Source organism: Chiloscyllium plagiosum, unplaced genomic scaffold (assembly GCF_037043375.1).
Source record: "Chiloscyllium plagiosum isolate Xiang-an unplaced genomic scaffold, Cpla_swu_hap1 HiC_scaffold_10, whole genome shotgun sequence".
NCBI classification, from domain to species: domain Eukaryota; kingdom Metazoa; phylum Chordata; class Chondrichthyes; order Orectolobiformes; family Hemiscylliidae; genus Chiloscyllium; species Chiloscyllium plagiosum.
Window position 1 is genome coordinate 117,726,690 of NW_028270148.1, and position 17,678 is coordinate 117,744,367.

Below are 17,678 nucleotides of genomic sequence, written 5' to 3' on the forward strand. Positions count from 1 at the left end.
AGCTCTTAATATGTTTGCTAATGTCTCCTCTGCTATAGAGGATATCATCTGAATCTCTCAGTTTGCAGTACCTAAATGTATTAACTAGGTAACCAATGCCCAGGGCTGAACTGTAAATTAATTTACCTTTGACTATTACAGCCAGAGAGTCTGGAGATTTATGTCAGTGACTGCCTTGCCCTGAATCCAAGAGAAAGGGGTACCATGTTTAGTTTATAAAAGAAAATTGAAGCTGCTTTGAATGGGATTTGGAGTTTAAGCTTCCTAAGATGTTTAAAGGCAACATCTCAAGAGGATAAGAAGAATGTTAGAGATTATGGCAGGAAGCATAAAGTACAGCAATTGTGATGTAATATTGAATGTACACAACCTTATTTAGACTACAGTTGGAGCAAAGTGTCCAGTTTTGGATCTACACAATAAGAAAGATGTTGAGGCAAAAAAAACAGCTCAGGATAGATTCATTTAAATGCTGCCTGGTGTGAGCAAGCATAAATACAGAGAAAAGTATTTAAAAATTGGACTATTTTAATTAGAACAGGAAATTATGTAATGATTTGGTAAAGCTGTTAATCATGGTATCAGCCATTACTGCACATTTTAAGTTGCCCTTAAAAGATAATTAGCTACATTTCTCTTGCAAACAGCTGAGACAGACTTGACAGGCTGAATGGCCTTACTAATCTATGAGTCCATGATACTATGATAATAAGTTTGTCCCATTTTAACATTTAAGAATAGATTAAATAAATGGATGAAGAAAAAAGCAATAAAGGGATATGAAAACAGCTGGGGGTCATAATAATTAAGGGCATGTATGGAGGACAGACAACAGGGTGTCCTGGTGGGGGCCACAGCCAGTACCTGTGATGTAATTTCCATTTTGTCTTTGTCATATTAGTTAGCTGACAGTTATCATTACATTAAATATGTCATGAATGCTGCCCTCAAGGTGTTTGTAAATGTACTCTTATCTACAAGAATCAAATAAATCAAGAGGTAGCCATTATCTTCATCCAGGTAACTGGATTCCCAAAGGGCAGGGTAAAGTCACCCTATTAACTTCATCAATAGATGTAGATTTAAACTGTAATCTATCCAGACAAAAATGGTATTTATAGATCCAGCATGATTGACCCAGAGATTTTCACTGTTTCAGTAGCAATCTGTCCCCAGTTTGAGCTGGTGTTTAAATGATGTGCAGGACAAAGTGGGGGAATCTGGTGGAGGAAGCATCACCCTGGACTTGTGTCAGGTTACTTGTAATGTTCAGCACTTGAGGCTCAAAAAAAGCATTAATTTCAAGAAGGTGCTTTCTGACTTAAGGTGTGACTAAGCAATAACATAATGCCTTTTGAGTCTTGAGATTTTCTACAGAAAGAACAAGCTCTGGATGTGGCCAGTTCCATTTCCAACCTGAATCTGACAGCTGTCCTCCAATCTTGCCACTGAGTCTGTTTCTAAGTTGCAGAACCTTCTCTGAATGTCCATTGAGAGATCTGAAGCAACTTTTCCTCCATGTTGGAATGTGTGTCGGTCTTTCCCTTGCAAAGAACACAAAGATCGAGGCATGCCATAAAAGAATTTAACATGTGGCATTTGTTTCCCATATTTGGGGTACATGTCTTTGGGCGAGCTATCCAATAATATTCCAGTACAAGGAGGCGATATTAGCTGCAGGCAATGGAATTGTCTCTTCACCTTGTACTTAATTTTACAGAAAATGTGAAAGTTGAATGATATAACAGGAGATGAATGCATGGAAGAGGTGGGATGGAGGGGGCTCTAGTGCTTGCTACACATTGTTCTTTCTTTTACATTACATGCTGCTGGACGTGGTGAGAGGAGGAGTAATGCTTTCAGCAATATTCTATCTTTCTAGCACAAAATAGCCCTTTTTGTTGAAGTAGAAACAGTCAATGCCACAAACCTCCAGGCTCCCTAGCAAATGACTCCTTGGCTACTAGAACCATTTTCTTCATGCCATTACCTCTACCAGCATTATTTCTGAGAATCTGTAGACTTTGTTATTTGCAGGTCTTACCCCACCAACTTTCCCACAATCGCCCACATTGCTGTTTTTATTATTGCTTTGCAAACTTCAGTTGCAGCTCTTATGCATGCACGTGCAGGTTGGCAGCTGCTAAAACTTTTAATTGCTGCCACAAATCTGATTTATTTTCTTCCTAGCAGTGCATATCCTTTTCAAAGTAGGATGTTCACTGTAAAGCCACCTTACATTTTACATTACATCCTTCTCAAAAATGTGATTGGATGCCAGTGGGATTAATGGTCAGTTGGACAGTCTGCCACATGATTGTTTTGATGACATTAGGAAAATCCAGCCATTGGTGTCTGAATGTTTTTAAATATTACGCATTATTTTACAAACACAAGTACTATATTTTCCAATAAGTTGTCTTCTGATTCATAAATGTATAAGTAGGGATAATATAGCAGCAACTGTTCAGAATGATACTAACTATTCATTGTGTTTAATTTGTGTACTGTTTCTCTTTCTTTTCAGATTTTAAGCTTCATCCGCACAGAAGGTGATCCACTTGATGCTGGTTTCAGTATTAATCAGCCATATCAGGTCCACACAGTAGAATGCTTTGTCGGCCAAGACAAAGAGCCAATGGCAGACAGCTGCATCTATGAGTGTACTCGGAATAAATTACAGCGCGTGGCAGTCATTAGCATCCCATTGAGATCCAAAGCCATTTGCTGCAGCAGAAATATTATAGAAGACAAGCTTGTTTTAGGTTGTGAGGATTCTTCACTGATTTTATATGATGCTCATCGCAGGGTAACTTTACTAGCTCAAGCTGATCTGATGCCTTCTTTGATAGCATGGCACCCTGATGGTGCACTAATTATGGTGAGCAGCTATCAAGGTGAAATTCAGTGTTATGACATGGCACTGTCACCAATGAAGATGCAGTTGTTAGCAGAGGACATAAACCCTGTGACCAAACTTCAACTCAACCAGCATTTTGCTATAACAAGTAGATTGGCACAGATTCAGTGGACAGTTTCCCAGGTCATTCCTTCAAGTAGTGACAGCCTCGATTTACATGATCGCATGTTTCTGAGATTTGATAAAGGGCCTGTTGGAGTACTTTGTTTGAAACTAGGTAAGCTCTCTGCTACTTTTCAGTATATTTGTTCAGTCCTTTGTAATATTTTATTATGAAGTGCATAAATAGTTTATAAAGTTCTTCAGTTTCTTTTAATTTATTTGTTTAAATTTCAAATCTGTGATCCATATCATATCCTCGATTAACTGGCATCTTCACATCCACTTGTGAAATATACTTGTACACAATGGCCTTGGTTTCACAGTCAATGGCAAAGCAACAACAATCACTGCTAGTCTTGTAGAAAGCTGCCCACATTGCTTTAGGTACCTTGGATGTCTATTTCTTCTTTTTTGCTAATAGTTTTGAATCTGGCACCAAGTCAGAGGGTTCTCCAGACATTAGTAGTCGTAATGTCAACCAGCAGAGTAAGAAGCAAATTAAATAGAATTATTCTCACATTCAGGAATCCATAAAGTTGAATTCTTTTGCTCTTAATTTATGTTTTCAAATAGTGAAATAAATGCTTATAATTGGATTAAGACGAAAATGATATATTTGAAATGAAAGGCCCTTTTAAAAAATATAGTAATGATATTTAACATTCCTCAAATATAAAATTGTTTTTTCAGGGCCAGTAAGGATTTTTTGTAGTAAATTTTAAGTCAGTACATGATTAAAATCTCATTTAACATGATTCAAAAAACTATACATTTTTCAAAGGTTTTTACAGCCAGACAAATATAATGAGTGAAAGTCTGGTTAATTCAATGTTTGTTTACTGTGGAGGACTTCACAACATACATTCTGGGCAAGGTTACAATCACTGACAGCTTCCAAAAACTTCCAGTTTTCCATTTTCCAAATTCCACAGACTCTAGAAATTTCAGTTTCAATGATTTGATTATGGTAAATACTGATTGTTTTTGCTGTCATTATCATCTCAAAATCTAGGCCATTGTATAATACATATTTTTAATAACTTGCGAAAAGAATTAAATGGTTCAGTCGTAATATAGTACATGTGGAAAGAAATTAAAGCAGTTTAATAAGTGTGTAAAATGTCCAATTTATAATGTCATGATCAGGAATGGATTATCAATTTTTCAATAAGTTAGTCAAATTTATGAAAAATTGACTACGGATTTCCCTGAAACTTTTATGTCACAGAAGTGATTAGGTATGATGTGTTTCAAAACGAAAGAATAATCCACTTGTTTACTAGTCCTACTAATTTATTAAAACACAAAGTTAGATATTTCTCTCCAACATTTTTTAAAGTTTAACTTGATTATAATGAAGTCAGCCAGGTGGACCTCACACGTATTCCCTGATTGGGGCTGTTAATATAGTCCAATCTGGGAGCCCTGTCAGACAGATATAAACAGGAATGAAGCACTACCGCAGTTAGGCGGTAGTGTGGGGGTTAAATAAAGGGGAAAAAAAGAGAAAAAAAAAGAATAGCAATGTCAGATATCTCGTTAACTCTAAAAAAAATAGGAATGTCGTGATGGTGGTATACTGGCAAGCGTTGCTGCCTTCCATGCAGTTGATCCGGGTTCAATTTCCAGCCATTGCACCCTGGTAGCGTGGCCAAGCGGCTCCAGTCTCTAAGGATGCGTGGGTTTGAATCCCACTGCTGCCATTTGTGTGGATTGCAAGTTGTACTGCCATGAGTTCAGTGTTTAATAGTGCTCTATTTAAACTCTGAGGGAGCTGGATCAGTGTGGGAATGAAGGACTCTGCTCTTTTCCCTGTGTTAGAAGAGGAGAGGAGACTGATTCTGTGTCCTTGCATTAAGGAGGAGTTTATTTTGAAGTTCTTTGGTTTTTTTTCCTTTTATTGTTTATTGAGATTATTTGTTTGTTTGTTTTCTGGCTTTTCTTTTTTTTTGCTTATTTGAAGCTGTGTTCAGCTGCGCAGGCAGCTTATTACAATCACCGCTGCTGCTACAGCTTGGGCCTGCTCCTACTACTGGAGCCTGGACCTTCCCTCACTGTTGCTGCTGCCTGGGCCTACCTACACCTGGGGCCTGCTGTAACTACTACTGCCTAGGCCCACCCACACCTAGGCCTGTTTCCACTGCAAAAGGAAAAAAATAAATAAATACAAATGTCCCCCTCCAACTCTATTTTGATTTAATCCCTGCCCTCCCCTCCCCTTATCTGTTTGATCACCCAGCATTGCCTTTAAGAAGGGTACTGCTTGTCACTGGCCACTCGGGTGATTCCTTTCTTCCTGGTGGTGGAATATAAATAAAGATGAACACACTCCTTGTTTTTCACTGTGTCCGACACCTGCACAAACACGACATGGGTGCTGAGGGAAAATAAGCACTACCACTTTCAGGCAGTGGTGTGGGGGAAAAGAGAGAAAAAATATAGCAATGTCAGACATCAGGGCACTGAGGGAGCTGGATCAGTGTCAAGGAATTTCCACATGCAAATAAAGGATGATTTGGTGACAGGATACCAGCCCTTATGGAGTTATTACAAGTTTCTCCTATATGATTCAAATATGGCTTGCAACCAGAGGAGGCCATTTGATGCATGATGTTCATGCTGACTGTACTCAGGCTATCACCAACTCCAGAGAATTGGCAGTTCACACAAACCTGCTTAGTTCGACAGACAGGAACAGTGTAAGATTGGATTGGTCAATGAGAGATTTTGAAACAAAATGAGGAATAATGTTATTAGAAGCATTTGCTCCAGTGGTGGATAAATATTGGTAGAAGTTTTTAGGATGAGTGGCCTGTTTCAGTATTGTAATAGCGTGCTCAGTATAAGAATTTATTACTCTGGCATTTGGACTGCTAAAGAACAAATTCATACAAGTACTTGCCTGTCTGTACACTCTGGTAGAGACATGAGGTTTCACATGCCAACTTTCAGTTAGATTGATTTACAGAGTTAATGCTTGAATTCTTTGCATGCTGTGATATGACACCCTCAATTGTAAGAAGCAAGCCAGCATGGTCTTCTGGAATTCAGCTTTCAAAGGGCAGAATTGAGAAGGGGTGGTGAACAAGCAAATAACAAGCCCATCTCAAATCATTCCATATTGGATGGCCCCCAAGTATAATGTTAAAAGTATTTTTAATAACTGTAGAATAAGGTAGTTTTCTGCACACACGACATGATGTCACAATATCGATGAACACCATCAGATTGGGTGCAGCTTTTTTACTACCAATATGATTTGATACTGAAAATTTGAAATGAGCTAGGTAGTGATTCACTCCAAGCTCTACAAAATGTATTGCAGTATTGTCTTTCATTACTTCTTTTGAACTCAATTTTTTAAAGTTAACTTTTTATCACAGTATTCCCCTTTTACCTTGCCAAAGGCTATTATGGGCAGCTGTATTGTGTTCTGAAGCATTCCATTAATTATAATTGCCTGTTTGATCCATTTTAAGATGCTGCCCATTAGAAAAATGGTAAATTACCTGGTTACCTGTGAGGCATACTGCTTTTTCTTGGAACCTGCAAAGCTTTCTCACTGTCCCTTGTGGTTTGACTCATGCCTGCTTCCCAGAAATCTGCAGATTTTACTTCATATTGCAAGCACATTTCATTTTACTTTTATTGCCAGCAGGCTGAGAGAGGGGATTTGGAGCTCTAGCTGCTAATTGCCAGCTTGTAATTTTAATTGGACTGCTTCCCTAAGCACTGTTCTTAAATCAATTAGGCAATGAGTTGTCTGTCACTTCATTCTCCTGTGTAGGTCATTTGGAAGCTCACCACCCACAAGAGGTCAAGCACCCAGATGGAAGAGTATTGACATCTGCAATTAATGTCTCTCACTTTTACTGATTCCTGGTATCCAATTGTCTTAAACATTCTAAAAACGTAATGACAACTTTCTTCTGCACTACCCCACCACCCCCGGCCATAACATTGCCTTGTTACAAGTCACAAGACCACAAGTGCCAGTGAATACTGCTCTTCCTCCATAGTTACAAGATTACACAATGTGCTGATTAGTCACTCCTTGTTACTAAGATCAAATGATTGCTCAGCATCCATCAACATCTAAATAATTAACCCCTTTTGTTCATGACCTAGTTGTCAAGAGATTAGTGACTGACATGATTGCCTGGTCCTGTAGTATTTAATTTGGTGCTTTACCTCAAATTAGCATCAAACTGAAACCTTTATAATAACCCAAATTTGTTCTATAACTTTTCTTACTTCACATGTACATTTTCTTCTTATGACAGGTATCATATTTAGAGGAAAGCTGAGACCCACTGAACTCATCCATCAGTATATTCGTTATGAACAAATCGATGAGGCTATTCATATTTTGTATGGCATGAACTGGAACACTGTGGGCTCCCAGTGCTACACTTGCCTCATTGCCCTTGTGGATTACCTCCTTAAACAAAAACTTTCACCAGAAAGAGAAGGTAGGATATGTTCAAAATCTTACTTTAGCCATGGTGATCTCGAGTTGTTTAAATCTGTTGACTTCCTTTTTGCATGCCAGAAGGCTTTAATAGCTACTGAATAGGAGTCTTTTAATTATTAAAGCAGAGGCTTGAAACTCATTCATGCCAATAGATTCATTTGATGTGAGCTCAGCAACAATCTAACTAAACCAAACTTGCTGAATCATTGTAGGGTGCTGCTGCTGCCGCCACAATTCTCCAGACCTCCACACCCTATCAGACTCCACAAAAGAGCATTGTGCACAATCTCTCATCAGTCATCACACATGCATGCATTATGATTGGTTGCTGTGCTCAATGCCCCTTCCAGTTTCCTGACCTTGTAGACATCACTCTCCCACATATCTCACAAGCTGGTTGAAACTATCTATGCTTCACTTCACTTATCCACTCCAAGATGATCTACATCCACATTCGATCTTGGGAACCAGTATGGAGCGATGTTCCTGAACAAGATCTCACAGCTAATGTGCTTTGGATCAACGAATGGAAAATACAGCAAGTCATTAACAAGTACCTTATGACAAACACTCTCTGGCAAATGGCAGGCTTTGAACTTGCATAATGAGAGGGGGCCTTGCTAAATAGGATTAAGACAAGCCCAGACCCCTGCTCAGTCAACTTCCACCAGTGGGGCATTGGGATAAACACTTTATGAACTTGTGGAGGGAAGGATGATTCTGCAAATTACCGAAGAGTATCCGCTTTACAGACAAAATCACAAACCTTAAACTCAGCAAATGAGGAGTAAATCACTTGACTCAGGGAATTTACATTTGCTAAATAAATAAGCTACAGAAATAACAGTTTGTTTTTTATTAAACTGTCAGCGATGTTATATACACCTCAGGCAAACAGGACTTGAACCTGGGCCTTCTGGCTCAGAAGTATGAACACTACTACTAAGAGCTCTTCAAGTTGTAGTGTATAATGTTTTACATGTAGTAAAATTTCCAAAAGCACTTCACAGGATTGCAGCTGCTCAGGTTACTCTCAATGAACGCTCTGTAGAATGTGGTGAGGATGGGGGTGTGGGAGGTGGGCTTTCCTCAGCCTGCGCAGAAAGTGGAGACATTGCTGGGCTTTCTTGGCTATGGAGCTGGTGTTGAAGGATCAGGTGAGACTCTCCACCAGGTGGGTGCCAAGAAATTTTGTGCTGTTCACAGTCTCCACAGGGGAGTTGTCAATATCCAGCAGAGAGTGGTTACTCTGTGCCCTCCTGAAGTCAACAACCATCTCTTTTGTTTTGTCCATGTTCAGAGACAGGTTGTTGATTCTGCACCAGTCCGTTTGCCACTGCACCTCCTCCCCGTGTGCTGACTCATCATTCCTGCTAATAAGATTCATTACTGTTGTGTCATCAGTGAGCCTAATGATATGATTTGAGCTGTGCATTGCTGCACGGTCGTGTGTCAGCACGGTGAACAGCAGTGGACTGAGCACACAGCCCTAGGGCGCCCCCTGTGCTCAGTGTGATGGTGTTGGAGATGCTGTTCCCAATCCAGACTGACTGAGGTCTCCCAGTCAAGAAGTCCAGGATCCAGTTACAGAGGGGGATATTCAAGCCCAGCAGACTAAACTTTCCAATCGGTTGCTGAGGAATGATAGTATTAAATGCAGAACTGAAGTCTATGAACAGTAATCTGAGGTAGATGAGGTAGATGTCCTTCTTGTCCAGGTGGGTAAGGGCCAGATGGAGGGTGGTGGAGATGGCATCATCTGTTTTTAGATTTAGATTTAGATTCCCTACAGTGTGGAAACAGGCCCTTCAGCCCAACAAGTCCACACCGACCCTCCGAAGAGTAACCCACCCAGACCCATTTCCCTCTGACTAACGCACCTAACACTATGGACAATTTAACATGGCCAATTCACCTGACCTGCACATCTTTGGAATGTGGGAGGAAACCGGAGCATCTGGAGGAAACCGACGCAGACACGGGGAGAATATGCAAACTCCACACAGACAGTTGCCCAAGGCTGGAATTGAACCTGAGACCCTGGTGCTGTAAGGCAGCAGTGCTAACCACTGATGATACGGGAACTGCAGGGTGCCCAGTGAGGGAGGCATCAGGGTCTTAATATGCTTCATCACAAATCTCTCAAAACACTTCATAATGATGGGTGTTAACGCAATGGGGCGGTAGTCGTTGAGGCAGGACACTGAAGACCAGGAGCCATTGTAGGTCTTTGTGTTGCTTTACCTGCCAAGGGCGATGCCAGTTGTTGTTTACTATCAGGCTGTTAGAAATGCATTTATAGATCCATCACAGTTTCATCAACAAGATAAGAAGACAACAAACTTAAACCCAATGCATCAGCTTTCTCACTAGCCATTTCTTTTAAAATGCAATTATAAAGTTCATAATGTCCTGTACTGCAGTGTCAGCCTTGACTTTTCTTCTAAGATCTTCAAGTGGGATTTGAATCCATAACCTTCTGCCTAAGGTGTGAATGCTTCTCACTGAACCGGCTGATTGAAGCAAATCGTTTTCATTTTGAGCATCAATTGAACTTAAGGAAACCAGTAAGAGACTTGGAAAAAGTTGCAATTATACAAAATAATAGCTCAGAGATGTTTACATATATGTTATTGAAACTTCTATTATTTGGCTTTCAGCCTTTAAATTTTAATTAGTTTATTAAATTCAAAGTAAAATTGGAGAATGTATAATTTTAGGATTAGAATGAGAATCCCTATAGTGTGGAAACAGGCCCTTTGGCCCAACAGATCCACACCGACCCTCCGAAGAGTATCCCACCCAAACCCAATCTTCTACATTTACCTCTGACTAATGCACCTAACCTGCACATTCCTGAACACTATGGGCAATTTAGCATAGCCAATTCACCTAACCTGCACATCTTTGGATGGTGGGAGGAAATGAGCACCTGGAGGAAACCCATGCAGAGACAGGGAGAATGTACAAACTCCACACAGTTGCCCACGGCTGGAATCGAACTCAGGTCCCTGGTGCTGTGAGACTGCAATGCTAACCACTGAGCCACCATGCCACCCCAATTATTGTGCCTTTTAAAATTTATCTGCCACACTAATAAGGTGGTAAAAGTTACTGGAGATTCAGCACAGGGGTCAATTATTGCCTTACTTATTAGGGCAACAAAATCAGCTTTGATTTCTGACTCTCACCAAGTATTAAAAAAATTGATGAAGTAAGTCACCACGAAGGGTATATGTAACTTGAAGCACAAGACTATGGCAGTGATTTTGATGGTCATGTTGTAAGGCTATTTTTTAAATGATACAGTACTTTAATTCTGCAGCACAACTTGAAGCAAGTCTCGGAACATTTTATGCCCCTACTAGACCCTTGATGGATACAGTTGTATTAGAATACAGGGATCCAATCAGCCGGTATGCCAGACGTTTTTTTCACCATCTGCTCAGGTGAATAATCACTGTTTCTTCTTGTTGTTCATTCTTGTTATTTTCATAAACACTTGTAGATTAGAAATAATAAGTTGAACCACAAAATACCGATTTCACCTTTTATAATGTGAGTTATAGAGTCATAGAATCATGTGGATCATTTAATATTTTAACATTTGCAGTATGTTTCAATTTATATAGTACTCACCCAGCTGTGTTGGAGGTCCAGCAAATCTCTCACTGTTATTGAAGAATTGCTAGGTGTTCATTGGTTCCAGTTTAAAAACTTCTGGTCAAACTTGTGAATTATATATTTTCCCAGTTTCTGATGACAGCAGATTTTCCACTCCTTACACTAAGTTTTTGTGCCACACCACTAAACCAAAGCTAGCTTGTAGTGCATGAAATACTGGTCCTAAATTTCCTCATATTAGCCTACTTAAATAATTATTTATAACTGCCTGTGTAGTTTGACCCTGTGAAGGAACTAAACCTAATGGGGGTTGTGGAAAGTCTAGTAAGCAAGTCTAGTTAAAGGGATTTGCAGTCTTAAAGGGTATGTAGCTGTATACAATAGGCGGTGCATGAATAGTAATCCAATTTTATCAAGCATAGAGAGGGATAAATGTCGTGCATTAAGAAAGTGAAAGGAAGAGTAATGCGAAGGCTTATTCTTTGGGGTAGTGATGGAGTAATGCAGCATCTTTTTGTTGGGTGATGACTAGATGTACCACCACAAGGTGTGTGAACCCTCTTCAAGACTTCAGGGCATCTCCTGAAAAGGACATCACTGTATGACTGAAATTGGTGATGGGCATCAAGGCTAGTGTTTGGGGCAATGTTTGCAAGTCTTGGAAGTAGGTATAGCAGAAGGCAGCACACTTAAAAAGAATTTGACAAGGGAAGATTGTATAGTATTAGAACAGATTTCAAAAACATTCATTTGTGGGATTTGTGGTGGTAGTATTCTCATGTATCTCCCTTCTAGATGGGAGTGGTCATGGGTTTGAAAGATATTGTCTGAGGATCTTGGATGAAGTTGGCATAATGGAAAATATTGTGAGCTGAATTCTGGCTCTCTCTACTCTCAGCACCACCGCTGGGAAAAAAAGAGAAATGGGAGAGGGGAGCTGAAATTAACACAGCTGGACAGCATGTCAATTTCAAAGTATTGATCGTGCCAAATATAATGAGTAGTGCAGAGCAGAGTGGAACAGGAATCTTCATTGATGAGAGAGTATCCTTGACGCAGCACAATTTTAAGGAAGTTGTGCAATTGCTCTGAGCTTGAATAGGGTTGGCCCTTTTCCCACATTACAGACAGAAGATCATGGAACAAAGCAGCCAAGGACAATGGGTGGCTACCTGCCCAGAAGGAAGGTTCAGATTAGATTAGATTACATTACATTACAGTGTGGAAACAGGCCCTTCGGCCCAACAAGTCCACACCGACCCGCTGAAGCGTAACCCACCCATACCCCTACATTTACCCCTTACCTAACACTACAGGCAATTTAGCATGGCCAATTCACCTGACCTGCACATCTTTGGACTGTGGGAGGAAACCGGAGCACCCGGAGGAAACCCACGCAGACACGGGGAGAATGTGCAAACTCCACACAGTCAGTCGCCTGAGGTGGGAATTGAACCCGGGTCTCTGGTGCTGTGAGGCAGCAGTGCTACCGTGCCGCCCCCAATGGTTAGCAATGGGGGCATGAACGTTAGATTTTGGGCCCAGTGACAATTAGAAGAAGCTCCCTTCAGATGGCACATCGTACCCTGAGCTTGAGGAGGGCACAATTAGGTGAACTGGCCATGCTAAATTGCCAGTAGTGTTAGGTGAAGGGGTAAATGTAGGGTAATGGGTCTGGGTGGGTTGCGCTTCGGCGGGTCGGTGTGGACTTGTTGGGCCGAAGGGCCTGTTTCCACACTGTAAAGAAAGAAAGGGGCAGCACGGTGGCACAGTGGTTAGCATTGCTGCCTCACAGCGCCAGAGATCCAGGTTCAATTCCCGCCTCAGGCAACTGTCTGTGTGGAGTTTGCACATCCTCTCCGTGTCTGCGTGGGTTTCCTCCGGGTGCTCCAGTTTCCTCCCACAGTCCAAAAATGTGCAGGTTAGGTGAATTGGCCATGCTAAATTGCCCGTAGTATTAGGTGAAGGGGTAAATGTAAGGGCATGGGTCTGGGTGGGTTGCTCTTTGGAGGGTCGGTGTGGACTTGTTGGGCCGAAAGGCCTGTTTCCACACTGTAAGTAATCTAATCTAATCTAATCAACAAAGATGGAGCTACCCAGAAGTGACCAGGGCCCAGTGCCACAGGAGACTGCAAATCTTCATCCTTGCAGATGGCCACAGACCATGTCACTGTGAAGACCTTATACCTCACGGTGCTAAGTACCATGTATTGCCAGTGGCCATCAAAGAGCCAAAAGCAAAGAGGTTCAATGCTACTATGTATTTAGCCATATCTGAAAACCTGCTGCACAACAGTGCAGTTCATGTTCACTAATGCTCTGTTTTCCTGAGCTGAAGAGCACATTCATTTAGCAACAAAGACTGGCAAGGACAGTGATATTGGCTTTCATATCCATTGCTGGATTTGTGAGACCTCTTCTGGAATATTGTCTCGAGTTCTGTTGGAATATTGTTCAGTTATAGGAAGGTTATTATTTAAACTGGAGAAGATTCAGAAGAGATTTACCAGGATGTTACCAGGTATGGAAGGTTTAGATTTAAAGAAAGGCTATTTAAGCTGGAACGTTTTTCACTGCAGTGTAGGAGGTTGATTGGTGACCTAATAGAAGTTGATAAAATAATGAGGGGTATAGATGGAGTTAATGGTAGGTGTCTGTTCCCTAGGATGGAGGATTTCAAGATTGGGGGCATAATTTTAAGGTGAGAGGAGGGAGATTTAAAAAAGATGTGAGGGGCATCAATGAAGCAAGTTCCACAAAATGTCATCACAAGAAGTTGAGGTTGTAGGTGCAGCAGGTAATTAAGAAGGCAAATGGAATATTGTCCTTCATTGTTAGAGGGTTGGAGTTTAAAAATAGGGAAGGTATGCTGCAGCTGTATAGGGTGCTGGTGAGGCCACATCTGGAGTACTGTGCACAATTTTGGTCTCCTTACTTGAGAAAGGATATATTGGCACTAGAGGGGGTGCAGAAGAGGTTCACTTGGTTGATTCCGGAATTGGGACGGTTGCCTTCAGCGGAGAGATTGAATAGCCTGGGACTGTACTCATTTGAATTTAGAAGAATGAGAGGGGTTTATTCCCCTCATAATTTTACAGCTTTCTCTAGGATAGAAGCAGGGAGGTTGTTTCCACTGACAGGTGAAACTAGAACTAGGGGACATAGCCTCAAATTATGGAGGTGCCGATTTAGGACTGAGATGAGGGTTGTGAATCTGTGGAATTCCCTGCCTGGTGAAGCAGTTGAAACGACATTGTTTTTAAGGCAAAGATAAATAAGTTTTGAACAGTAAAGGAATTAAGGGTTATGTTGAAAGGGTGGGTAAGTGCAGCTGAGACCACGAAAGGATCAGCCATGATCTTATTGAATGGCGGAGCAGGCTTGATGGGCTGGATGGCCAACTCCTGCTCCTATTTCTTATGTTCTTCTGTCCATCCTGCTGTCGGTGTCACTTCTCCATCTCCACCATGACATCTTGTTTCCCTCTGGTGTAATGGAAGGCTTTGGCAGAGCTCCTCCTCTAGATACCAATAATTTTGTAATTGTGTGTCCTCAAATTCCACAGTTCGTCTGTTTCAGGAAAACTGTCACAGTACAGGTCTCGCTCCCATGAAACTCTAAACTTCTATCTTTTATTAGAAGCAGCTTTCTGACCCAAAGCTTGACCTCGCTCCTGTTTCTCACCCACTGGCAGAAATTGAGCTCCATATTACAATACTTGCAATGCACATTCATACCTCATTAGTGTATCTTGAAGCTACAACATACAATTCAAAATCTTGCCATACTCACATTTGTCAAGGCCATGATATCACAATTGTTTGTAAAACAACATAGATGCAAGATTGTTCAGTATCAGCTTCCACAATAGCTTCTTGCTTCTATAACAACAGTGCAGTGTAAGGAAATGTTAAGGAGGGAGGAATTCAGTAAAATTACAATCACCAGAGCAGTGATATTGAGCAAATTGTTGGAGCTGTGTGCTGGGTCCTGGGTCCTGGTGGGTTTCATTCTGGAATCTTAAAAGAAGTGACGAGTGAGATAGTTAATGCATAGATTTTAATTTTCCAAACTGCTCTGGATTCAGGGAGGGTGCCTTTTGGATATAAAATAACAATCATAATTCCTTTATTCAAAAGGGAGGGAACTAGAAAACAGGATTATTTTGTCCATTTAACTTAATGTATATTCTAAGGAAAATGTTAGAAGCTGTTATTAAATATACTGTAACAGAGCACTTAAAGTTCAAGGTAACCAGACAGAGTCAACATGGTTTTGTGAAAGCGAGCTCATATTTAACCAATGTAATAGTATCATTTAAGGAAGTAACTTGAATAAAGGGGAACCAGTAGAGGTACTGTACTTGGGTTTCCAGAATGCATTTGATAAGGTGCCACATGAAAGGTTATTATGGAAAATAAAAGTTATGGTGTAGGTGGTATTTTGGCATGGATAGAAGATTGACTAACAGGAAACAAGAGGCATAAAAGATTATTTTCTGGTTGACAAGGTATATTGAATGTTGTTTCACAGGGATCAGTGCTTTATTTCAGCTATTTACAACTTGTATGGATGAAAGGATCAAAAGCGAGTTTTCTAAATTTGCATATAATAAAACATAAGTAGGAACGTAAATTGTGAAGAGGACATGAGACTTAAAAAGTGACTTAAATCGGTTAAGTGAGTGGACAAAGCTGACAAATGCGGTATAATGCAGAAAGAGTAAAAATGAAGCATTATTTTTAAATAGTGAGTGATTGCAGAACTCTGATTATTAGGGTGATGTGGGTGTCCTAGTCACCCTAGTCTTACCAGACGATAGAGTTGCCTCCATTAAAGAGAAATAACTGGTGCTGGTTTAATCTGAGGGTCACCATGCCTCCGGTGAGAGAGGTTGAGAAGGAGATTCCATCATAATAGTCTCAATCAGTGCAGGAATTGAATCTGTGCAGTTAGCATAATTATGTATCCTAAAGCAACCATCCAGTCAACTGGGCTAACTAAACCTCATACTTAAGTACAGGCCAATGATGCGATTCCATCTGGAATACTGTATACAATGTTGTCATCTTATTTAAGAGAGGATATAAATATGTTAGAAAATAGGAACAGCAGTAGGCCGTTTAGCCCTGAGTGTGGTTGAATTGGTTCAACTTAAATTGTCTTGAATTGGCTCTGCCATTTTAGATTATTGCTTTTGTTTTCAAGCACTTTTTATCTATCACAACACCATATTCTTGTGCTTTCCCCATATCTCTTGATATATCGTTACTTGGAACAATACAGAGAAGGTTTACGAGATTTCTACCTGGAACGAGCAATGTGTCTTTTGAGAAAAGGTTAGACAGGCTTAGCTTGTATCTGCTGAAGTTCAGAAGAGTAAGAGGCAAACTGATTGAAACATAAAATCATGAGGGGTCTTCATAGGTGAGTGTGGAAAGGATGAAAATCAGGAACAAGAAGTCACTGATTAAAAATAAAGGGTCACCCACTTAATAGAGAGATAAGGAGAATCTTTATCTGCAGATGACTGAGGGTCTTTAGAACTCTGTTTTCCAAGAGTTGGTGGAAGCAGAGTCTTGAAAATGTTTAGGTTGAAGTTAGGTAGATTCTTGATAAACAAGAGGACAAAAGGTTATTGGGATAGGTGAGAAATTGGAGTACTCCGATCAGCCATGATTTTATTGAATGACAGAGCAGGCTTAAGGACTGAGTAGTTTTTTTTTGCTCTTAATGTGTAAGTATGTTCATTTGGCAGCATGCTGTGTGGAATGTGACTGTATATTAATTTCATTCATTTGAATTGCTAGGTTATTCTGAACATCAGTGTTACAAAACTTCAATTTGTATTACCTCACTGTCTTGGATGTTGCTGAAATTCTGCAAATAGTAGTTAGCATTTCTAATAATTGTCTTGATTTGGACAGGTACCAGCGGTTTGAAAAAGCTTTTCTGCTGGCGATAGATATAGGTGCTCGAGATCTCTTCATGGTGAGTCATTTCCTAAACATTTCTGTGCTGTTTGCTCGTTCCAAATCTGGTGCTATTGTTAGCATTTGTGCTTTTTAAAGCAAATTGGTGACAACTAGACTGAAGGAAAGAGATGCACACATACAGTCAGCCATTGTAGAACTGGTCAGTAGTTCTACTGTGTCCTTTTTTTTGGCTTTTTGACAATTTCTCACTGTAGCCTTGGGCCTGTTTTGTATTTTGCAGATAGCAATCAGACATTCAGAACTTTTATCTTTTTTTAAATGGGTAATGCATGTGGATGACACCTTTCAATCTAATGGACATGATATTTGTAATCCACTCCCAAAAAAGAAGTACAGCTGCAAGAACCAAAATACCATGGATGGAACATGCTTAGGAATCTGAAAGCTTATGCCACTCTGACAAATTATGAAAGCTTCTGCAGGTACTTTTCATACATGAAAGTTAAAGTACAAACTCAAAGGAATTGACACTTAACACTTCTTTTGGTCCTCCCATTTAATTAGCTACAGAAGTAAAATTAACCTGCCCAGAACATCTTGTGTGAAACCCAGCATGTGATCC

General features: G+C 40.4%; 1 protein-coding gene across 4 annotated transcripts in view; it reads left to right on the forward strand.

Moving 5' to 3' along the window:
- wdpcp (WD repeat containing planar cell polarity effector) overlaps positions 1-17,678 on the forward strand; it is a 136,960-nt gene that overhangs the window by 70,191 nt on the left and 49,091 nt on the right. For all 4 annotated transcript variants that reach the window (XM_087991704.1, XM_043696719.2, XM_043696716.2 and 1 more), the window contains 4 exons: positions 2,528-3,137; positions 7,306-7,494; positions 10,822-10,945; positions 17,048-17,111. In XM_087991704.1, coding sequence (XP_087847830.1) covers positions 2,528-3,137; positions 7,306-7,494; positions 10,822-10,945; positions 17,048-17,111 — 987 coding nt within the window. The remainder of the gene's footprint in view (positions 1-2,527; positions 3,138-7,305; positions 7,495-10,821; positions 10,946-17,047; positions 17,112-17,678) is intronic.